Consider the following 24,876-nt stretch of genomic DNA (forward strand, 5'->3'; position numbering starts at 1 on the left):
CACCTCCTTAAAAAGCTCAGCTGTACCCACCTGTTTCAAAAACACCACCATTATCCCCGTTCCTAAGGAGAACAAAGTGAGCTGCCTTAATGACTATTGCCCAGTGGCACTGCTGACCCCCATTGCAATGAAATGCTTTGAGAGGCTGGTGCTGGGACACATTAAGGACACCATCCCAGACACTTTGGACCCAGTGCAGTTTGTCTACTGCCACAACAGATCCACTGAAGAAGCAATACTACACACACTTCACACCATTCTGTATCACCTAGATAATAAAAACCGCTATGGAAGGCTATTATTTGTGGACTATAGCTCAGCATTTAACACTGTCATCCCAACCAAGCTGATCCACAAACTACTAGGGTTGGGACTGAGTGCCACATTGTGCAATTGGATCCTGGATTTCCTCACTAACAGACCCCAGCGTATGCAGATTGGCAGTAATACCTTCTCCCCACTGACCCTCAACACTGGCACTCCACAGGGAAGCGTCCTGAGCCCAGTGCTATATTCCTTGTTCACACATGGCTGTGTGGCCAGGCACAGCTCCAACACCATCATAAAGTTTGCTGACGATACCACCATTGTGGGTCTAATCACCAAGAACGATGAGACGGCCTACAGAGAGGAGGTGAGGCTCCTGGGAGAGTGGTGCCAGAGCAACAACCTGTCTCTCAATGTCAGTAAGACTAAGGAGCTGGTGATTGACTTCAGGAAACAGGATACGGTTCAGGCACCCATCTACGTAGGAGGGGACATGGTAGAGAGGCCCAACAGCTTCAGATTCCTAGGGGTCACCCTCACCGCCAAACTCACATGGACTGAGCACACAGCATCAACTATCAAAAAGGCCGATCAACGTCTTCACTTCCTCAGGCGTCTGAAGAAAGCCCGGATGTCCATTACAATCCTCACCATTTTCTACAGGTGTGCTGTGGAGTCCGTCCTCACAGGGTGTCTTACATCCTGGGGTGGCAGCTGCTCCATACAGGACAAGAAAGCCCTACAGAGGGTGCTCAGAACAGCTCAGGGAATCATCGGCACACAGCTACCGGCAGTCCAGGACACCTACACCACACTCTGCCTCAGAAAGATGATGCGCATCATGAGAGATCATAGTCACCCTGCACGGGCACTTTTCTCTTCCCTGCCATCCGCAAAACAGCTTAGGTCTATTCGAACCCGTACAGCTATGTACAGAAACAGCCTTTACCCCACTGCTGTAAGAGTATACAACACTAACCAATGTGTTACCTTTAGTAACTAGAGTTGGACTGCTCCACCCAAGCACATTGGTAGATCACATAGTCACTTTAAGCATTCTCATTCTGATTCTCATTCTCTCGTTCTGAGTTCACTGGCTGTCAACTGGTATTATTGTTTTTACTTTTACCATCTTTTATTACTATTGCTGTTGCACTGCTCACTGTCATTGTCATTGTTTTGTTTTGTGCAGTATTTCTATTGTCTCTGTCTTTGTCCATAGTCTGTGGAGAAGCATTCAGGAAGAATTTCATGATACTTGCACGTGGTACTTGTACCTATGACAATAAACTAAACTTGAAATTGAACTTGAACTTAATTAGCTAAATCTTGAACTTTCTGCTGAAATTCAGGAGCCTACAGTGACATCTGCATGACAAGCACTGAAATGCGCCCATGGTACAAAAAAATTGAGTCAAAAAATATCTGGGCTAATTTTGTGTGTCATGTGTACATTTGGCAAGTTATTCTCTTTACTCTCCTTATTTCTTTTAGTGTCGAGATCCACAGAGTGTTTCAATCTTGATCCAGCTCCTTGGAAGACTTTCCCCAGTTCTGTCACTTCATTTGGGTACAAGGTGATACAGGTAGATACAACAAGGTGAGGCAGAAAAATATGGATTGTAAAAGCTGTCATGCAATAGAAAGAGAGACACGAGTTGCAGGAAACTATGATTTATTGATTCCAGCTTCCTTGTCTGAGCAAAATATGTGCTGTAATAACAGTACCGATAAAATACTAAAATATGAAATCTGTAAGGATTTGTTTTTTAGAAAATTTTATGAAAATGAATGGAAAAGAAGTAAATATTGACATATAACATATGTTAATACATATGTGTACATGTGTATAACTTTTTATACAGTGTATCTGCAGACTTCTTTTAACTGCTCAATTTTTGTGTCACATATACAATGCTTACAACTTTTTGTGTTTTATGATTTTATGCTATGTATATACATACATTCCAAAAACATTAAAATTTGTTGTCATCTACTTCAAGGATGTAAAGCTAAGTTCTTCACAAGAAATGTTGGCTTCTGTTCGAATTTCATGTTTTTACATGAAGCAGAAGAACAGGAGTCTTAACACTCAGGCTTCAATTCAGTAATAAAATAAATCAGAGTGGTCAGCAAGTCCAAAATCACTCTAGATCACTGGTTCGTAAACCTAAAAAAAAGCTCTGTTATCACTGCCTTAATTCATTTGTTCTAAGAAATTAAGAGTCAAAAATGTGAAAATGATTAATTTTTTAACCAAATAGTTTGTACTGGCACGTGGGTGCTGTGGCGCATTAGGTTGGACCGGGTCTTGCTCTCTGGTGGGTCTGGGGTTCGAGTCCCGCTTGGGGTACCTTGCGGCAGACTGGCGTCCCATCCTGGGTGTGTCCCCTCCCCCTCCGGCCTTACACCCTGTATTGCCGGGTAGGCTCCGGTTCCCCGCGACCCTGTGTGGGACAAGTGGTTCTGAAAATGTGTGTGTGTGTGTGTGTACTGTGTAAAGCTGTTATTCGCTCATTCAAATACATTTAAAAAAAAAAAAAATCTGTAATGCCTATAAAGCTGTAGAGTCTTGAGAGCATCAAAACTTACAAATTAACATGGGAGTTTTCTGATATGTTTGTATCTGACTCTCAGGTTGCTGGTTAGCGCCCCTTTGATCAACTACAGTCAGGATAAAAGAGGAAAGATTTACAACTGTGAAACTGGAAGTTCCTCATGCTCTGAAATTTTCCTTCCAGGTAAAGTATGGTAATACATCACTAATGGATGTCTAGCTCACTTTCTTTCCAATCATTGTGCAAATCATCATAGTGTGTAATGGCTGTATATAATTTAAATTTTATATCAACAAATAAAGTTGGGTTACAGATATTAACAAAAAACTTCTCATAGTTCTCCAATATTACCTTTTTACATTACATGGTTTTACAATGCAGAGAAAGATTTTAAATACTGTGTATTATTATATATTTCTTTATATTCTAAAATCCTTGTATGAGATGATACTAAAACATTTGTATTTTAATACAGAGCCAAATCATGCAGTAAATATGTCTCTTGGACTATCAATGGCTAAACAACAAAGTGATCAAAGTAATCAAAAACAATCAAAAACAGTGGTATGTATATTTTTATGAGAACATTTATTTTTATTCGTAGTAACCGTTTAATCCCTTACAGAAAGTGACTATTAATGGTTAATCTTCTCTCCATCCTGATTATTTTAATTTTTTTAATTATTTTTTAGTTTAGATTAAATTTAACATGTCCATTTCTCATTTTAGTTTGAGATTTTTATATTTTGTCTAAACAGAACTGTGACGTGACTATGGTTCGTGTAGGTCGTGTTCACTTTTTTGATTTGAAATTGAACACAAAAATGAGAGGGGGTGTGGTGGCGCAATGGGTTGGCCCACGGTCCTGCTCTCTGGTGGGTCTGGGGTTCAAGTCCCGCTTGGGGTGCCTTGCAACGGACTGGCGTCCTGGGTGTGTCCCCTCCCCCTCCGGCCTTACGCCCTGTGTTACCGGGTAGGCTCCAGTTCCCCATGACCTCGTATGGGACAAATGGTTCTGAAGGTGTGTGTGTACCAAAATGAGAATTACGATGCCTTCATTTGTTTTTTGATTTAATACTGAAAGCAGAAAAATTGCTTTTTATTGTATTTGATAAGGACTTGTTTATTAATTTTCTCTTTTCGTTTAATTATAGAAAGTGTAGCGATCAAAATCTGACAATATCAAATTTGTTGAATGCCCTAAAGTGTACAATATTTCCAATCTAACAAGTAGCCTAACCTAGAACGGGTGGTATGATGGCACAGCAAGTAGCACTGCTGGTCCACAGTAAGTGGGTGGTGCGAGAGGATGTGGGTTTGATCCCTGTGGTGATCAGTTGTGTTTTCTGTTATTACCTATAGAGGGCAGAAGTGTTCGGTAGGTACAGGAAGGATACGGAGGCAGCAAGGAAGCGGATTTAGCGGAGATACTAAAAAGCACATGGTTGTAAAAACCCAGCGTGAACATTAAACGAGGCTACGTGCCAGTTAACAAAATCATTCTCAGTGTGTTTATTGAGTAAACACAACAATCCCCACTCAGTCTGTGGGTAGCTTATATGTTCTCCCTGTGTCCAGTTAAAGAGGCTAAAAGAAACAATTATGTAACACATATGATGAAATTGGGCGCTGGTGGCCTGGGTCTCCTCTGGGTGCTCTGGTTTTCTCCCACAGTCCAGAGACATGCTGTTCTGTTTAACCCATAGTGTGTGTGAGTGACAGAGAGAGTGTGTGTGTTGCACTGCTGTATGGATGAGTGACCCAGTGTAAGTAGTGTATCTAGCAGTGTAGGTCACCACGGTGAATAAGGTGTGTGGGCTGATAACACTACATAGAGTTCATTGGAAGTCACTTTGGAGAAAAATGTCTGCTGAATAAATAAATGTGAACTTCATGGTGCTTTTAAGACCTGCGCTTAATTAGTAATAAGATTTTTCAGAAGTAACACCTGAAAAATAAATCCTGCCAATTTTCTCGGTGGACATGTCATCCTGCATTACTGTCACGCTATTGTTGCTTTTAAAAAGCACCTAGTGATCCGTATTAACTTATGATTAATAACTCAGAGCAAATCCAGCATGTTCAATGAAGCCAGTGCTGGATTATGACCTGTTTTAATTAGTTTACGTGCAGGTTCTTCAAAAATACCACTAAACGAAATAACTCCAAGTTAAAAACAAGACAGCAAGAAACCGTAAATGAAGCATATTTTAAATATTTTACATTTTGAGCAAAAAATGGTTTTTAAACATAGTTAATTTATAATTTGTTTTTCATTTTTGAAACAAATCACGAATGAAGGCATTGTAATTCACATTTTGTTTTTCACTTTCAAATCAAAAAATGAATGAACGTAATGAACACAGACCAGTGACACAGTTAATGTTTGGAAATTTACCCATATTTACATTTTTCATAGGTCTGTGGCCCTACTATACCCAGAAATTGTGAAGCCATTACTACTTACAATGGAATGTGCTTTCAGCTCAGTGAGACACTCAATCCCATTGGTGATGGACAACCTCCAAAACTCAACGGTCAGTAAAGAGTGACTGACAAAGTAAAACACAGTAAACATGCTGCCAAATGATGCATACACTTAAAAAAAAAATCTTGGATTCATTTAGGAGTCTTACTAGGCAAACACTAACCCCTATACTTCACGTGTAGAAGTTAATGGTTATCAGAATAATGGTGTTTTAAGCAGATTTTTATGTTGGTTTCTTGTTCTAGCTTAAGAACATGAGCATACTGCTTTAATATTATTCTTTTTTACTCACAAAACACTGTGGTGTGCAAGGCCATGGGTTTGGATGGGGTGAAGAAGAACACAGAGACAGTATTCATCTCAAACAGTTTATTATAACATCAGCACACACAACAATAATGCTCTCAGACTGAGGACCCCATTCCTTCTAGAACCCACACTTCTTGCTTAGCACCCCTAGGCTTTCCTCCAACACACTGGTACACATCATTTTCTCTAGAAGTGCCCCCAGTGGTTGCACACCCACATTTCGCATTATTCCCCACAATGCAACTATTTACATTTAACAAGTTTCCCGCCTAAAACAGTAAAAAGGTTGTTACAGTACAGATTATACTTCAGATCTGTTGTATTGATTTGTAACTCCATTTTCTTACTCTCCTCATCTGTAGATTGTCCTATTAGTGGCACAGACATTGTGTTCTTAATAGATGGATCAGGCAGCGTAAGCACCAATGACTTTGGACGGATGAAGGAGTTTATGATAAAGCTGATCAAACAATTTAATCAGCGCAACAGTCAGGTAAATTTGTCTGGCATATCATTTAAACAAATGCTTCAAGAAAAAATAAATTACAAATGATGATCTAATTCTCTTAATTTATCAGTTTCTAAATGTTTTGGGGTTCAAACTCATAATAGAATGACTGTCACCTTATGATCTGGTTGATTCTGAAGAGGATATGAGACCTTTGGAAAAATGTTAACATTGGAAGGTTGTAATGTTTGCCAAGACATTGTTTAAGGATGCTTATTGTATAAGAGCACCATGCAGTTCAGATATATTTTTTGTAGAAATGAAGCATCTAAGTTGTTGATTGTATCTTGCACCTAGCTATTCTCATTTTCACTAGTGTTAAATGTTTTTCTTACTGACCCTCAGTGATATGACACTGCACAATGTCTTTCTTATGTTACAGTTTGCTGTAATGCAGTATTCTTCCACGTTTGAAATCCATATGGATTTCAGTGATTTCAAACGTCTTGGAAGCTTGTGGGAGAATCTGATAAATAGAATAAATCAACAAAGAGGATCGACCCACACTCCTACTGCGATTAGAAAAGTTGTGTAAGTCTGCACTGATTGAATTGAAATGGGTATTTTCACAGTGCTGTGAAATCATATGAACATTTAAATGACAGAAAGGGAATTTAAAAATGCCAGGAGAGTGATGCAGTGCCTGAGATGTTCAGGGGAGGGTTCATATCCATTTTTGTCTGAAATCCTGGAGTGTCCTCACTGTAATGTATAGCTGTCATATTAAAGGGAAACTGGAGATTTAAAGTTGTTGAAAATGTTATATATGAATACAACGAAGAAAGGAATTTTCAGCTCTTTTCTGCCTTTTCGTAACAGAATGATTCTATGCCTCAATTCTTATTTTTTTTAATCCTCTGCATATTTTTTTTTTTTTTTTTTACATTTACAGCAGAGAACTGTTTGTGCCTAGTAGTGGATCCCGACCAAAAGCTGTCAAGGTCTTAGTGGTCATCACTGATGGACAGACTGCTGGAGACAGCACACCTATCTCAGTTGTTGTTCGAGAGGCTGAGGATAAAGACATAATTCGTTACGCCATTGGGGTACAACATAAGTATTAATATTACTAACTGATTAAACATGAAATAAATGATGACAACATACAGTAAATGAAACATCGCATTAATTACACACAGTCAGAAACCGCTGTTCCCGACTGGGCTCACAGTGAGCCAGATCCTGGCCCGGCAGGGCAGGGTGCCATGGTGGAGGGGGACTGGACACGCCCAGGACAGGACACTGGTCCACCCCAAGGCAGCCCAAGTGGGACTCGAACCCCAGACCCCCCAGAGAGTGAAACCCAACCAAGCCCACTGCACCATCACACCCCCCTTGCAATAATTAATTGACTAAAAATAAAATCAACACACAGCTTCAAAGTGATAGAAGTTACAAGACATGTGTAAAAATATATATACAAGATATATGAAGTTTCCCTTGATATGATTTCATATGATTTTGTCTTTTTTCATTTACTGCTAAGTATCTTACTTGTTGTAGGAAAATCCTGTGAGTGATTTTCACACTGTTTTTCAAACAGAATATACCAATATATTAATTATCTCTTGTCCCTGCAGGTGGGCTCGGCCTTTCGACAACCGAACGCAAGACAGGAACTGGAAACTATCGCCTCCAAACCCATAGACAGTCACCTGTTTCGAGTGGACAACTTCCAAGCTTTGGACAAACTAAGAGATACTCTACAGAAGAATATTTTTGCCATTGAGGGTACAGTTGTTCTATATTATGCATATTAGCGACTTTTTAACTGCTTGTCTCTTTAGCTCTTTTTCAGGCCCCACAGTTTTCATTTGATTTTTGTATTTTCATGTTTTAGGGTTATGCTGTGCAGCGATGTGCAGTGGCATGGTGGGTTTGGCCTGTGCCTACTCTCTGGTGGGTCTGGGGTTCAAGTCCTGCCTGGGGTGCCTTGTGCCAGATTGGCATCCTGTCTGGAGTGTGCCCCCTCCCCCCCATGTGCTGCTGGGTTAGACCCCGGTTTGCCACAACCCCACTCGGCACAAGTGGCTTCAGACTGTTGTGTATGATGGTTACATTGCATAGCTCCTTTGAATCACTTAAGATTCAAAAAGAATTTTGAATGGTTAAGAATTTCAAGATTTATTTAACTTTGTATGGGGGGAAATATATATTAAATTAATAACAATCTCACTTTTCCACTTTCTTCAGGTACTCAAACTTCTGGTGCATCTTTTCACATGGAATTAGCCCAAGAGGGATTTAGCTCAGTTTTACTGCCCTCGGTACGCAACGTTACTCCAAAAATACATCACTTTCAATATTTTTAATGTTAATTTGGTATCTGTGACTGCTGAATATATTTCTTGAATACCTCCCATTCAGAAAGTGTTTATGTCCTTTAGGGAGACCTTCTGATGGGGACAGTGGGAGCTCTGGACTGGAGGGGAGGTTTCCAGAAAATCTCAGCACGAGGACCCACTTTTCATAACAGTAGCCAAATGGAAGCTAACAGTTATCTGGGTACGACACACCACTCTCATTTATGTTGATGTTGCGTATCGGCTTTTGCTCTGTAATTTAGTTGCTTCACTGAAAAATGAGTGTTACTGAAGCTGAACTGGAATTTGACAATTATTGAAATGATTGCATGTGATCCTTTAATATGCAGAACAAGATAATATTCTGCTTCTCCTAGAGAGAAACATTATAAAAGTTCAGATAATGCAGCATCAGAGAAATAGTCATCACAACAGTGCCTTCGCCCAAAGGGTTAGGGTTAGTCTGCTCATATTAGGGAAAGTCTATCTGGGGACCATCACAAACCTTCTATCATTAATGCTTTATGTGCAAATGCCTGTGAAAAAGGACGTCTGTCTTTGTTTCAACCTTGTCCAAATCAAATCGGTTTGAGAGAATGTTATGTTGCTGTCTGATCTACAAATCCCATGGAAGACTCACATATTGAAAGGCTCACATGCAATGAAAACCACTCACGATGCACGGTTTTCCAGAGGAAAAGAAGGTGGCCAGTCCACTGACAATGAAATTAATGGACAGATGAATGAAAAAGCTTATTATCTCCATTTCCATTTATAGCACAGAGACATTGTCTACTCAATGACAAAATGCAGACATCGAATTCCCTTTTCACTCATAAAAAGTTTTGAGTTGTTTTTCTCTCTTTTAGGTTACTCCATGGCTGTTGCTAAGCTAAGAAACAAAAATATTGTTATTTTGGGAGCCCCACGGTATCAGCACAAAGGAGCGGTTGTTATATTTTCAGATCAAGCAGAGAAGATGCTTGAGAGCAAGCAGGTTGGTCTTGTTTTGTACACTGTTAAGTGCATAATGGACACATCACTAAGTGTAATGTGCATTTTGCACATTTTTTTCTTGGTCACAAGACTTTCGTCTGGGTTCTCTGGTTCCGCCCGGTGTGTGCATGCATGTGTGTGTGAAAGAGAGAGAAAGAACTTCCCTTGTGATGGCCTGGTTTCCTGTCCAGGGTGCACACAATATCAAGGCCTTATGTTCAGCACTCAAATGAAGCATATCCTGGAAATCTTCTTGGGTCTTCTTCCTCTGTGCAACAGCATTTTATCTATCAAGGGTTAATTATATGTTAAATTGTTGAGGTTTACAGTGCTGTATCACAAATTGCTTTTGGCTCCTCTAAAATTTTGAACATGTACTGTACTTTTGTATTTTATTTATTTTTAATTTACCCCGTATGCCTTCTCAACTAAAAAGCTATGTTTTTTAAGCATGATGTCATTTTCAAATAACTGGATTTTTAAATGTACCTTACCTTTCAGATTGGTTCATATTTTGGGGCAGAGCTGTGCGCTGTGGACTTGGATTCAGACTCCTACGCAGATTTACTGCTTATTTCGGCTCCAATGTACACAGATGCACAGAGAGACAGCGAGGGAGAAGTCACCGTCTGTGCCTTCCGGATGAGGGTATAGGTTGATGTTCTTCTCATGAGCTGCAGCACTTGTAGTGTTACCTGTGTGCCTGTATCTCTTTTATCATAAGCTCAGTTTACTGAAAGTACTCTTTAAAGATTCATGTCTGTAAAATTCTCTGCAGTCCAAAGACATGTGTACACCTCAGCCCTTGGTGGGGGTGGCAGGAATGAGGGGCAGGTTTGGCACTTCTCTGGCTGCACTTGCTGACTTGGATGGCGATGGCATCACTGATGTGGCTGTAGGAGCCCCCATGGAGAACAATGGCCAGGGAAGCGTGTACATCTTCTCTGGAACGACAAGCGGAGTAAACCCTGTGTTCTCTCAGGTGAGAGAAGCAAAATGGAGCAACAGGAAGCAAAGCAGCATCAAAAAGTTAATGATAATACCATGTTGTTACTATGGTGATATTAAAGGCTTATGAGTTACTGTAGTATATGTAGTTTCTGATTTCTCTCACACCTTTTCCTTGTAACTCTTCTACCTCTGACTGTCGCTGCATCCCTCTGTCGCTACCTGCAGAGAATCCAGGGTTCAAACGTTGAGTCGGGGCTTCGATATTTCGGCCAGTCAATCAGTGGATCTCTGGACCAGAGTGGAGACAGGCTGACAGACATTGCAGTGGGGTCGAGGGGAAAGGTCCTGCTGTTCAGGTACACATTACATTCAGAAGCTCTAGCAACACGGCCCTTGCTATAAGTTTTATGACTAAACAGTTTGATTGAAGGGGTGCACTGTATTCCTCAAACTTCTGTTCCTGATACAAGATACTGAAACACTAAGGCTAAATAATGCAAGTGAAAATAATACTGGTGGTTAGAGCTGCTTCCTTTGGACCCATATGTTACAGGTTTCAATCCTACCTCTAGCTGTAGTACCCGTGACCCTTGAACAAAGTACTTATCTTAAGTTGCTCCAGTAAGAAACCTCTTTGAGGTCTCTGGCACAGAAGCGGGCATTGTCTTGTTCCTTGGATCCTTTTTCTGTTGGAGCAGAGCTAAGAACTCCTCCAGGGAACCGATCAGTTGTTTCAGCATCTGCTAATGGGATCCGAGGCCTGCTCTGTGGGCAAAGACAACCTGCAGCAGTGGTTCGATCTTTGCTGGGTCCATGTCGCTGGGGGAATCTTCAGTCATGGAGAACGGAGGAGGCAGAGGAGGCTGGACCCAAGTGCAGGATCATTTATTTAGAACCAAGGGATCAGACATGTTCTCGTTGTTGGGGATGGGTGAAAAGTGGGTCAATCAGCAGTCAGGGTGAGAGCGAAGATCCATAGTTGAAGTTGGGAGGCAAGGCGAATGATCAGGAGCTAGGGAATGAAGAACAGGATACGAGGACGAAGGGGAACAGGACATGGAATGCAATGAGTATCATTGGCGCAGAGGGGACGGTTGTCTCAATGAGATTCTGCAACTAAAAAGAGGCTGAAAGGTGTTTTTAGTAGCCGAGTGCTCCGATTAATGCCAGGTGCTTAATTGGAGCCAGGTGCTGCTGGTTGAGGTGCGTTTGTGGTCGTGACATTGGGAATGTCCCATCCATCCATCCATCTTCCTCCGCTTATCCGGGACCGGGTCACAGGGGGAGTAGTCTAAGCAGAGCCCCCCAGACTTCCGTCTCCCCGCAAACCTCCTCCAGCTCCTCTGGGGGAACCCCAAGGCGTTCCCAGGCCAGCTGGGAGATGTAGTCTCTCCAACGTGTCCTGGGTCTGCCCCGAGGCCTCCTCCCAGTGGGACATGCCCGGAACACCTCCCCAGGGAGGGGTCCAGGAGGCATCCGGAACAGATGCCCGAGCCACCTCAACTGGCTCCTCTCGATGCGGAGGAGCAGCGGCTCTACTCCGAGCTCCTCCCGGGTGACTGAGCTCCTCACCCTATCCCTAAGGGTGCGCCCAGCCACTCTGCGGAGGAAACTCATTTCTGCCGCTTGTATCCACGATCTCATTCTTTCAGTCATGATCTAGAGTTCATGACCATAAGTGAGGGTAGGAACGTAGATCGACCGGTAAATTGAGAGCTTCGCCTTACGACTCAGCTCCTTCTTCACCACAACAGACCGGTACAATGACCGCATTACTGCGGACGCCGCACCGATCCGTCCGTCAACCTGCCGCTCCATTTTTCCCTCACTCGTGAACAAGACCCCGAGATACTTAAACTCCTCCACTTGAGGGAGGAGCTCCCCCCAATGAGCCCTGAACCCTATAATCCCGAAGTACCTCCCACAGGATGCCACGAGGGACACGGTCGAATGCCTTCTCCAGGTCCACAAAACACATATGGACTGGTTGGGCAAACTCCCATGACCCCTCCAACACCCTAGTGAGGGTATAGAGCTGGTCCAGTGTTCCACGGCCAGGGCGAAAACCGCATTGCTCCTCCTGTATCCGAGGTTCGACTATCAGTCGGATTCTCCTCTCCAGTACCCCAGCACAGACTTTCCCAGGGAGGCTAAGGAGTGTGATCCCCCTATAGTTAGAACACAATCTCCTGTCCCCCATCTTGAAAAGAGGGACCACCACCCCGGTCTGCCAGTCCAGAGGCACCGTCCCCGAACTCCACGCGATGCTGCAGAGGCGTGTCAGCCAAGACAGCCCCACAACATCCAGAGACCTGAGAAACTCGGGGCGGATCTCATCCACCCCCGGAGCCTTGCCACCGAGGAGTTTTTTGACTACCTCAGCAACTTCAGCCAGGGTAATGGACGAGTCCCCCTCCAAGTCCCCAGCCTCAGCTTCCTCTACGGAAGGCGTGTCGGAGGGATTGAGGAGATCCTCAAAGTACTCCTTCCACCGCCCGAGGACATCCTCAGTTGAGGTCAGCAGCGCACCACTTCCACTGTAAACAGTGTTGGCGGAACACTGCTTCCCCCCTCTGAGTTGCCGGATGGTTTGCCAGAATCTCTTTGAGGCCGACCGAAAGTCTTCCTCCATGGCCTCACCGAACTCCTCCCAGGCCCGAGTTTTTGCCGCGGCGACTGCCAGAGCCGCGCTCCGTTTGGCCCGCCGGTACCCATCAGCTGCTTCAGGAGTCCCATGAGCCAGCCAGGCCTGATAGAACTCCTTCTTCAGCTTGACGGCATCCCTTACCTCCGGTGTCCACCACCGTGTTCGGGGATTGCCGCCACGACAGGCACCGGAGACTTTATGGCCGCAGCTCCAAACCGCCGCCTCGACAATGGCGGTGTGGAACATAGTCCATTCGGACTCAATGTCCCCAGTCTCCCTCGGGACCTGGTTGAAGCTCTGTCAGAGGTGGGAGTTGAAGACCTCTCTGACAGGGGCCTCCGCCAAACGTTCCCAACAGACCCTAACTATGCATTTGGGCCTGCCAGGTCTGTCCAGCTTTTTCCCCCGCCATCGAATCCAACTCACCACCAGGTGGTGATCAGTTGACAGCTCAGCCCCTCTCTTCACCCGAGTGTCCAAGACATATGGCCGAAGGTCAGAAGAAACGACTACAAAGTCGATCATCGACCTCCGACCTAGGGTGTCCTGGTGCCAAGTGCACTGATGGACACCCTTATGCATGAACATGGTGTTTGTTATGGACAAACCGTGACTAGCACAGATATCCAGTAACAACTCACCACTCGGGTTCAGATCAGGGAGGCCGTTCCTCCCAATCACGCCCATCCAGGTGTCACTGTCGCTGCCCACGTGGGCGTTAAAGTCCCCCAGTAGAATGACAGAGTCCCCAGTGGGAGCACTTTCCAGCACGCCCCCCAGGCACTCTAAAAAGGCCGGGTACTCTACACTGCCGCTAGGCGCATAAGCACAAATGACAGTGAGAGACCGTTCCCTGACCCGAAGGCGTAGGGAGGCGACCCTCTCATTCACCGGGGTAGACTCCAACACATGGCGGCTGAACTGGGAGGCTATTAATAAGCCCACACCAGCCGCCGCCTCTCACCCTGCGCAACGCCAGAATAGTGGAGAGTCCACCCTTGATTCCAAGATGGCGGCGCGGTCAGACGCAGCAGCTGCTCCGGGTCCTAAAAACGGTGTTTTAATGTCAGTTAGTCTTGTCCCTTCGTCCTCAAAACCAGAGGAAATACAACAGAAACATCAGAAAGCTACACTGCAATATGTCTACGATCGCCAGCGTCTTCTGGAAATCGGCAATGCAGGTAACCATCGTCCATCACCAATAACTACTGAGAAGCTGAGGCCTTTGTTTACTGCGGAAGCCAGACCCCATGACCGCGGACTCGCTAAGGCTGCTACCCGCACAAGGAGGTGCCGCAAGCGGTGTGAGAGGGGACGCAAACGCAGCAAGCGCGGAGGCATATGAGCTAGGCTAAAGGCTAACCCCACAAGACCAGCTCTTCCAACAATCTTGCTGTCAAATGTACGCTCACTAGAAAATACACTGGACCTAATTCGACTCTGCCGGACTACAAGCGTGAGACAAGAGAGTGCTACGTGTTTGTTCTTACCGAAACGTGGCTAAACAACAACATCCCAGACTCCGCCATTCAGCTGCACGGGCTAACATGCTACCGAGCGGACAGAGATACAGCACTGTCTGGTAAGACTCGCGGTGGCGGCTTGTGTGTATATATTAACAAGGAATGGTGCAACAATGCTGTGTTAGTTTCAAAACACTGCTCATCGCTGGTGAAGTTTATAATTGTGAAGTGCCCACCCTTCTATCTGCCGAGGGAGTTCACAGCCATTGTCATCGTTGCTGTGTACATACCCCCTTGTGCAAACGCTAAGGACGCGCTTCGCGAACTGTACAGCGCTATCAGCGAGCAACAGACAAATAACCCTGACGGCTTTTTCATAATATCCGGTGACTTTAATCACGCAAACTTAAAGACAGTCTTGCCAAAGCTCTACCAAGACGTGAACTTTGCAACAAGAGAAAACAACACATTGGACTTGGTTTATACAACAGTAAAAAATGTGTACAAAGCTGCACCCCGCCCCCATTTCGGGTACTCAGACCACATCTCTGTTATGCTAATTCCAGCATACAAACCACTTCTCAAACTTGCCAAACCAGTCCAAAAGCAGATCACAGTATGGCCAGACGATGCTACCTCAGCACTACAGGACTGCTTCCAGGACACAGACTGGAACATGTTTAAAGAGGCAGCCACCTACCATGACCACACAGACCTGCAAGAATACACTGAAACAGTGACTGCTTACATCAAAAAGTGCATTGATGATGTGACAGTCACCAAGACCATCACCACACGTGCCAACCAGAAACCATGGATGACAGCAGAGGTCTGTGGGCTGCTAAAGACCCGTGATGACCCATTCAGATCGGGAGACAAAGCAGTCCTCAAAACAGCAAGAGCTAACCTGTCCCGTGGCATCAAGAAAGCAAAACGGTTATATGCACTAAAAATCAATAATCACTTCAGTGACAGCAAGGACACACGGAGTCTGTGGCAAGCTATTCAGACCATCACAGACCACAAGCCCCTGCCACAGGCCTGTGATGACGACACATCCCTCCCAGATGCACTTAATGAGTTCTATGCACGGTTTGAAATGCAGAATGACAAGTCTGCACACAAACTAACCACACCTCCCAATGACCAGGTGCTCTATCTGTCTCCAGTCAATGTAAGGAAGACCCTATCTAGGGTTAACCCACGCAAGGCTGCAGGTCCTGACAACATACCAGGCCGAGTACTGAGGGACTGTGCTGAACAACTGACAGATGTCTTAACAGACATCTTTAACATCTCATTAAGCCAAGCAGTTGTCCCCACATGTCTCAAGTCCACCACCATTATCCCAGTACCAAAGAAGTCACCTGTGTCCTGCCTGAATGACTATCGTCCCATAGCACTGACCCCAATCATGATGAAGTTCTTTGAGAGGTTAGTCATGCACCATATCAAATCCAATCTCCCCAACACACTTGACCCGCTCCAATTTGCATACCGTCCAAACCGCTCTACGGACGATGCCATCTCCTCCACTCTCCACCTGGCTCTCACCCACTTGGAAAACAAAGACTCTTATGTTAGATTGCTGTTCATCGACTTCAGCTCAGCATTCAACACAATAATCCCACAACAGCTCATCAGCAAACTAAACCTGCTTGGCCTAAATGCCTCCCTCTGTAATTGGATCCTGGACTTTCTAACCGGAAGACCTCAGTCAGTCCGTGTCGGCCACAACACCTCCAGCACTACCACACTGAGCACAGGTGCCCCACAAGGCTGTGTGTTCAGCCCGCTGCTCTTTACGCTGCTGACCCACGACTGCACTGCCAAGTTCAGCTCCAACCACATCATCAAGTTTGCTGATGACACAACAGTAGTAGGTCTCATCAGCAACAATGATGAAACACCCTACAGAGAGTAAGTGGCACAACTAGTTGAATGGTGTGGTGCAAACAACCTGTCCCTCAACGTGAGTAAGACAAAGGAGGTTGTGATGGACTTCAGGAAGAACTCTGTTGACCACCCCCCACTGACCATCGACAGCTCGACTGTGGAGAGAGTCAGCAGCACTAAATTCCTGGGGGTACACATTACAGAAGACCTCACCCGGCCCACCAACACTACATCACTCTCCAAGAAGGCGCAACAGCGGCTCCACTTCCTGTGCCGACTTAAAAGAGCAAGTCTCCCTCCTCCCATCCTCACCACATTCTATAGGGGAACAATTGAGAGTGTGCTAACCAGCTGCATCACTGTCTGGTACGGGAACTGTAGTGCAGCAGACCGCAAGACCCTACAGCGGACAGTGAACACAGCTGCAAAGATCATCGGTGCCCCTCTCCCCTCCATTCTGGACATTTTCCTTGCACGATGCTCCAGTAAAGCCAGTATCCAGTATCGTGAAAGACCCCACTCATCCCTCTCACAGTCTCTTCCAGCTCTTGCCATCAGGAAGACGGTATCGGAGCATCAGAGCCCGCTCTGCCAGACTGCTCAACAGCTTTTTCCCCCAGGCTGTGAGAGCCCTCAATTGCAATCACCTTGCCACCCTCTGAAACCTCATCCACAACCTTAGCTCCTGAAACCAGGATCCACTCTTCCCCCCCAACCCACCACACCACACGCACCACATGTAAACTGTTGGAAACCTCCTGTGGAAACACACTCTTTTCCTTTCCATATGCAAACCAACTGTAGAAACACACTTTTTTCTCTATATGCACCAGACACTTTCTTATAAAACCCCCAATGTTACAAGGACTTAATAAGATAACACAAATGTTTACTTGTGAATTGTAGCGTCCGGACGGGAGTCCGACACGGACGCACGTTGCTATTACGTCCGAACACAGACGAAGTACAAAATGACCTCACGTGCAGTGTGATGTTAGAAGTGCACTGTGCGTATTGTAAGACACTCGGTGAAAGTGAAACAGGAAACACGAGACCAGGAAACACACACGATGTTTGAACTACGGTGAACAGTGAAACGCTATTCAGTGAGTTTGACCACAACCCCGAGACGTGACGAAATACCGGACAGGAACGATGGACCAGGACTGGAGGACAAGAGGCAGGGACTGACAGGTCGGGCACCCGGGACTGGAACATCAACACCTAGAAAACAGACTGATGGAACAAGAGACTACTAATCGCCAAGGGAGCACAAGAGAACCGCTGATTAAGAATCCGCGAGTAGTTCTGCTCCGCTGGCTCCTTTTATACCTCCGTGTCCTACGAGACTGTGAGGTGATACGTAAGCATTAACTAGCAGCACTGAGTGGCGCCGCCTCTGACCAGGAGGGGCAGTGACCCTGTGGGACGTGACATGAATGCACTACAAATCATATTGCACTATTCCTTCTTAAATACCTCTATTGCACAATATCATGTACAGTTATTATGAAAGTACTTGTATAGTTAACTGTTTATAGTATATGTATATTTGCACTAATTTCAGATTACCGACTTAGTAAATTAGTTATGTAGGTCTAAAAGCTGTCCTTATGTCTAGTGTTGTATGTTTATATTTATGCTTATTTACACAGCACCGTGGTCCTGCGAGACACGACATTTCGTCCCACTGTATGTCCACACATGTAGTGGAATGACAATAAAGCTCTACTTACTTACTTACTTGATCGAGAAGAGTGGTTCCAGAACCCAAGCTGTGAGTGGAAGTGAGCCCGACTATATCTAGACGGTATCTCTCAACCTCCTGCACTAGCTCAGGCTCCTTCCCCACCAGTGAGGTGACATTCCAAGTCCCAAAAGCCAGAGTTGGCGTCCGAGGTTTGGGTCGGCCGGGCACTCGGCCCCGACCACCGCCCAAATCACAACGCACCGGCCCCTTATGTCCTCTCCGGCAGGTGGTGAGCCCACCGAAGAGCGGCTCCACGTCATGGCTTCAGACTAAGCCCGGCCAGGCCCCGTGGGCATAGACCTGGCCACCAGGCGCTCGCATGCGAGCCCCCCTCCCCCAGGCCTGGCTCCAGGGTGGGCCCCCGGTGACCCCATACCAGGCGGGGTGAACGAGATCCTTGATTTAATAGTCATAAAGGGATTTTGAACCGCGCTTTGTCTCGTCTGTCACCCAGGACCTGTTTGCCTTGGGAGACCCTACCAGGGGCATATAGCCCCAGGCAACATAGCTCCTGAGATCATTCAGGCACTCAAACCCCTCCACCTCAGTAAGGTGGCGGTTCGCGGAGGGGTTGGGAATGTTCCATGTGTTATAATATGTTTGTTTGTTTTTTATATGATTCATTGTTCATAACAGGTCCAGACCGGTGGTTTCTGTTGCAGTCACCATGTCTTTCAACCCATCCAAAATTCCCACCGACATCAAGGATTGTTCCAAAGACCTTTCTAATACTGCAACTGTCTGTTTCACCATGACGAGCCGTACGAAAGAGTATCAAGGTGCATATGTATTAAATGTGAATGTCAGTTGGTTCAAGAAAGATTTTTGCTGGCCCAAAATTTCGTTTGTACAAGAACTGACAGATTACTGCAGAGATATTGACAGATGTACACTTGAGTGACATTTAATCGTTCTCAGGAAACATGTTCATTTGACTTTCCTCGTGGGTACATCTTCTCTTTCTTGCATATAGGTGATCTGGAAGCAAGCGTGAATTACACTCTGACTGTGGATGCGACTCGAAATGTTGCACGGTCTCGAGCCAGTTTCGCTCCTCAAAAACAATTCTTGAATAAAGTTGTTACCATTAAAGGGGAAAAGCAGAATCATTGTGAAAACCATCAGTTTTCTATTGCAGTAAGTACAAAAAATACTACAGACATTAATTCATATTTTCTTCAACAACCTGAAGGAAATGTTTGAAAAATGCATTTGGGGGTTACCAGTGTTTAGAGAGAATGTATGTATGTCGTCTGGAAAATATTTTCTCAATTATTAAATAGTACAGAAATATCTGGATCTCTTGGTTGTGTTCATTACAGTTGGTCCCTGACTTACAAACTTAAATGGGACTAAGAGGTGGTTTGTTCCTCGACAAGTTGGATCGTAGAATGTGACATGGAATAGCCTGGGGGGATCATTATCAGTTATATAATTCTGTTCCAATCTAAATTAGCATGCAACTATTGGTGTAATATTTACTGGTAAAAACAATGTTATTTGACTAATTGGATGTGCTTTAAGAATCGCATGTCTGCATGCATGACAGTATTGTCTTTCAGACAGGAACACAAACCATGCTGGCAAACAGCCTTGTGCAAGCTCCTGCACATTCTGATTTTACTGGCTCAGAATTTATGGTCTGCTGTAAATGAGAGAGAGCAACATTAAACCGTAACCAGACCTGTAGCAGGGTGCTGACAAATTGAAAACTGAACTTTAAAGGGCTTATTATATGTGTACTGTCTGTTGGCAGATTGTGTGAAGTTTTGGTTCGTAATTTGAATTGTTTGTAATAGAGGAAAGTTAATTACTCAAATGTTCATAAGTAGGGGGACCCATTGTATAAACACAGATTGTCACTGCGTGTGAAGAGCGCTCTATAAAAAATAAAATTAATAACAATAATAATAATTCCATTCAAGATGGTGTTTTGTTTAAAACCTCTAATCTGTATATATCTATTTTGTCACAGTACACCTAGAAAAATAAAATTTACAGTCCTTATGCCCAAGTGACATGTGTTCTCCTGTATTATGTGCCAGGCCTGCCCAGAACATGCCCTGAATCCTCTGATAAATGAATTAAGGTTGAGTTTTGTAGACAGCACCCATCCAGGAGGCCAACTTGCTCCAGTCTTGGATCCACTTTTACCAAAAATCACAAATCACCCAGTGAGTTTTCACATCACTATGGATACAGTTTTATGTTACATTTGATCTTTAGTTACTTACGAATTTTGTTACTTCTTCACTGTGTAAATAAACTGCTCTATCATCACTGTCAGTTAGATTTTGTGGTGGACTGTGGAGCAGACAGCAAGTGTACTGATGATCTCAGAGTGGATTTCAATTTCTCAGGGTGAGAAAATTACTGCCATGTAAAACTTTTTCCACAGTTTATGACCAGACATAATGAATACTGTTGATACTGCATTTCTACAAAATAATACTTTGGATAAATATGAGGAATAGTTGTATAAAGCTGTACTTTCTCCCTACTTCTTTCTCCCAGAGTGTCTGAGGTACAGGTTGGCATAGCGCTGGTATTGAACGTGTCGGTATCAGTGGAGAACAGAGGGGAAAACTCATACAACAGTCATGTCATTTTCACCTACCCAGCAGGACTGTCATTTCGAAGAGTTACTGTGGTACAGGTGAGGGAGAGCAATTCAGCCATTGGTGTGTTTATGTGTGGTGTGGTAACACTAGACAGAGTTCATAGGAAGTCGTTTTGGAGAAAAAAATAGCGTCTGTAAAGTAAAATTAATGTAAATGTGAAGTGTTTAATACTCACCGAGCTGCTGCAACAGAAACCCAGTGCAGCCAATATGTACCATCGTTAACAATGAAGTGTAAAGACTTCCATTCTTCTTTCAGGATCCTTTGAGGAGTGCAAGAGTTCAGTGCACTGCTGTGGACAGTTTAGAAGCCACTGTACTGGGGATCAGCACCTGCCACATCAACAGGCCCATTTTCAGGAGCGGATCCCAGGTTAGTTCTCAGTTTGTGGTTCATTGAGTCAACAAGTCAACGTCCACTTTTATGTTCAGTAATAAAATAAAACAGTGACTTAAAAATAATGTGTATATTTCTAATTTGAAGACAGTTTGTAAGCCTGCATTAACTGTGACCCACCAGGTCCAGAGTTAAGAACACCTGGTGTTAGCTGTTCTTCAAAATATAAGAGCACATTTCCCATTTTCCGCTCCATCTCTTTTTCCTGTTATTTAGCACAATATTTTGCAAACTGGTGAGAACTATAAAAGATTACTGTTCTAAAAAGTGTCAGGTTTTCAGTGTCTATCATTTTAAAGGTACATAATTTTGCACCCATGGTTGTCTGATCAGCGACTGTCATGGCCTGGAAAGAGCGAAATGTTGAAAAGCTGGTTAAGGGCATTATTACGTGAAATTTGAGCACCTGTTCACAATTTCCACCTGTACTTTCTGTACTTTCTCTGTAATATGGATTAGTAGGTGACATCGTGGCCGAGGAACTTTTTACAAGGTCCAGTGTTTCAGTCCCAGTTGGGACTCTGTAGTACCCTGCAGAAAGGTATATGTGATGTGTAGTATAGTTAATAGATATCGTGAGGGACAGAATGAGAAGAAGACCAGGAGGTAGAACGTGAGGAAATCACACAGGGTTGCGATTTTTAAGTTAATAAAGCAGTAAAAAGAAAGTAAGAATGCCAACATGGTGTTTATTTCAAATGTTGAACAGAGAGAAAGCCACTGTAAGAAGTTTATTGGCTCATAAAGTTAACACTTGTTTTGCATTTCATGCAAACTGTTGAGTTTTGTCATTATTCTGAATGTCTTCCTACTTGTCTTAGGTTTTCTTCATTCTATCTTTTGGGATAGATGGAAACAGTAATTTTGACCGAACTGTGACGTTTACTGCTAATGCTTCAAGGTAACAGGACATCTGTGTCTCCACCTAATGTTTGTCATAAATTTCATCTCCTTTGTGAATCTCTCTATTTGAAAACATGTGGGAGTGAGACATCAAAATCATGTGACAATGTCATATTATATTATCACGTTATTTGGATGCTTATCAGTAACTTACTGTCATGTATATGATTTTTTCCTGCGGCCAAATGTATACTACATAATTGTATTTCTTTAATGTTGTGACTTTTAGCGGAAACGAACTGCACACGTTGAGGGAAAATTACCGGACCAGACAGCTTGGTGTAAAATACAGCATTTTTGCTGTTGTCAGAAGGTTTGCATTTTCTGATCACTTCTATAATTGTTTTGTGGTCCAGAGATTATGCAGTTTAGACTTTTTTCTTTTAAAAATTGTTTTTTTTTTCATGAAATTACAGTTTAAATGTCAGTGCCACTGTAGATCCACAAAAGTAGATTGACAGTGTAAGTCATTTTCAGTTGTCCTTCTGTTAGACCACTGATCATATTTTTTCTGTTTTAAATCCATGAAGCTCAGAGGAATCAACCAGTTACATAAACTTCACTGCTGGAAAAAATGATCTGAAGAAGCCTGTTTTGCAGTCATTTGAGGTATTTTTTCCATCATCTTGCACTGCTCTTAATTACATTGCTACTGGTTCTGTATGTGAACAGTTGAGATCAGACTCATTTGAACTGGATGAAGGATGACTTTCTGCAGAATCCCAGAGTGTTTGGAAACAGTACAGATGTTTCATAAATTTCACAGAAGATGTTGCAGCATACAGTGTTTGGTAATTTTTAGTGTGTTATGTGGTGACATCAAAAGTACCACTTAACTTACTTTTGACTGAAACCTAAAGCAAGAAACAAGTACAGCATAAAGAAATGTGAACATAAAACAGAAAAAAAAAGACTTAATTCACATTTTATTAAATAAAAGAAGAACTGGCTCATGAACTGGCTGATTGCTTGCTGTGACTCCTTTGGACTCTAACAATAGTTGAGCAAAAAGTTAAGAGAAATGAGGTCTGTTTTTTCTTGTTTTTTAAGGTTGTTAATTATATAAGAGATTTCAATGCAACAATTACTATAAAGGTCCCAATTAAACTGGGAGAAAAAGACATCTGGACCAATAAAAACAGCATTCAGGTGAGTCTGGAATTGGGCACCACACTACAGGCACAACCAGCGCAGGTACCAGCCTTTACTAAACACAGTGCAACGCTGTATAACATGGTAAATGCATGACATATTCATGCAGATTATTATTCTTTATGCAGTTATCTTCCGTATAAAACAGAGTGTAAAATGTGTATTTTCTGTTGATGAAAAACTATTCTGTAGATTATGGGATGTAAGGCACAAAAAGATGAGAACCCTGCCTTTACCGATTTTGTGGAGAAATTGAGGAAAACTCCTAATGTGGTGAGCAAACATTTCTTATACATTACATTTCTTCTATATTTATTCATTAGATTAATCACCGAATAATTATTTCCAGCGTTGTCTCATGTCGATCAAAAGCCTGTGTACGTCAAGCATAGTTACTGACAAAGTAAAATTTGTTCACACTGTGTGTCAAAATACCCCGAAGCACAAAGAAAGAAAGTTGACTTGTGTTGGCTCCTCCTTAGATTAATGTCACGTATAAAACGGTTCCTGTCTGACTTGTTCTCCCTTAGGACTGTACAGTTGCAGTGTGCAGAGTACTACGGTGTGAGGTGTTTTTGAGAAAAGATGAAACCTTGTTTTACAATGTTTCCGGTGAAGTTACTTCAGGCTGGATTGAACAGGTAATGGGGTGTTCAACCGTGGTGAAACTCTATTTTATCTTTATAACCGCAGTTTTAGTCCCAGTACCTTCCTCAACGGTACTACATCTGGAGGTGAGATTTGAACTGGCAACCTTCAGGTTCAAAGGCAGGAGCTCTACAAACTAACCTGCCAGCCACCCATATTTTGTGAAGTACATGAAGTGCATTTACATTTATTTTATATTAAAGGATAAGTTACAGTTGAGCAGGTAACATTGTTAACCCACTACTTGTGTGTGGAGGCCTTTGGCGGGGGGGTATTTTCTCCATGTGTTTTGGTGTGTGTCCACTGTGTACTTGATTGAGACTCTGTGAGTCAGAGTATCTGATCATGAAATGACCAGTCAGTAAGTGTTATATGAATAAATTGCCCTCTTTCTTCTTGCCCAGACTCAGCTATCAACTGTACGTTTGGTCAGTAGCTCAAGTATGGATTTTGACAAAAACCAGTTTATTTATTTTTCCTCGAGTCCCCAAAGCAGCATTCCAGTCACTGAGGTAATAACATCATACTGTGAATGTGGTGTTAGTTGTCAATATAAAAGTCATTAAAACGCACATAGTGTAATTATTCATGTATCAAGTTTCTATAGGAAGTCCTGTAGGACATAGGATGTTGATACAGAGACTATCGAGCAGGTGAAGCACAAGAGAAAAATAAAAGAAACCCACAACAGTGCAGTGCTTTGTCAAATATAAAGAAGACACGGCCAAAACAGTATAATTTTGTAAAACTATGTTAAAAAGTGGTGTTCTGATGTGTTACTTAATAATTTTCACCACTGAACTCATAGTAATAAATTATCTTTGTAAAAGTTTCATTTTGTTAAATTATTGTTGTCATTAATGTTTATCATAAGCAGAGCTTGTGTTTACCTGTAGCATGGTAATTCATGTTAGATTATCATCATATTACTGCTTCTCCGGAACCTTTCAAGTTCTTATTTATATTTTAATCTTGATTAATTCCAACAATATTAGTATTAATATCGTTTAATTTACTGTA

General features: G+C 43.3%; 1 protein-coding gene across 1 annotated transcript in view; it reads left to right on the forward strand.

Moving 5' to 3' along the window:
* LOC114909219 (integrin alpha-M-like) overlaps positions 1-24,876 on the forward strand; it is a 35,688-nt gene that overhangs the window by 10,327 nt on the left and 485 nt on the right. The window contains exons 5-31 of the mRNA XM_029246953.1: positions 1,762-1,867; positions 2,905-3,008; positions 3,301-3,389; positions 5,245-5,362; positions 5,985-6,115; positions 6,513-6,661; positions 7,023-7,176; positions 7,711-7,861; positions 8,324-8,397; positions 8,518-8,635; positions 9,303-9,430; positions 9,931-10,077; positions 10,208-10,411; positions 10,606-10,736; positions 18,773-18,915; positions 19,110-19,273; positions 20,182-20,310; positions 20,424-20,497; positions 20,651-20,792; positions 21,016-21,129; positions 21,975-22,054; positions 22,286-22,369; positions 22,587-22,665; positions 23,107-23,205; positions 23,401-23,481; positions 23,739-23,849; positions 24,261-24,368. Of these exons, the coding sequence (XP_029102786.1) occupies positions 1,762-1,867; positions 2,905-3,008; positions 3,301-3,389; positions 5,245-5,362; positions 5,985-6,115; positions 6,513-6,661; positions 7,023-7,176; positions 7,711-7,861; positions 8,324-8,397; positions 8,518-8,635; positions 9,303-9,430; positions 9,931-10,077; positions 10,208-10,411; positions 10,606-10,736; positions 18,773-18,915; positions 19,110-19,273; positions 20,182-20,310; positions 20,424-20,497; positions 20,651-20,792; positions 21,016-21,129; positions 21,975-22,054; positions 22,286-22,369; positions 22,587-22,665; positions 23,107-23,205; positions 23,401-23,481; positions 23,739-23,849; positions 24,261-24,368 (3,212 nt within the window). The remainder of the gene's footprint in view (positions 1-1,761; positions 1,868-2,904; positions 3,009-3,300; positions 3,390-5,244; positions 5,363-5,984; positions 6,116-6,512; positions 6,662-7,022; positions 7,177-7,710; positions 7,862-8,323; positions 8,398-8,517; positions 8,636-9,302; positions 9,431-9,930; positions 10,078-10,207; positions 10,412-10,605; positions 10,737-18,772; positions 18,916-19,109; positions 19,274-20,181; positions 20,311-20,423; positions 20,498-20,650; positions 20,793-21,015; positions 21,130-21,974; positions 22,055-22,285; positions 22,370-22,586; positions 22,666-23,106; positions 23,206-23,400; positions 23,482-23,738; positions 23,850-24,260; positions 24,369-24,876) is intronic.

Source organism: Scleropages formosus, chromosome 20 (genome assembly GCF_900964775.1).
Source record: "Scleropages formosus chromosome 20, fSclFor1.1, whole genome shotgun sequence".
Lineage (NCBI taxonomy): Eukaryota > Metazoa > Chordata > Actinopteri > Osteoglossiformes > Osteoglossidae > Scleropages > Scleropages formosus.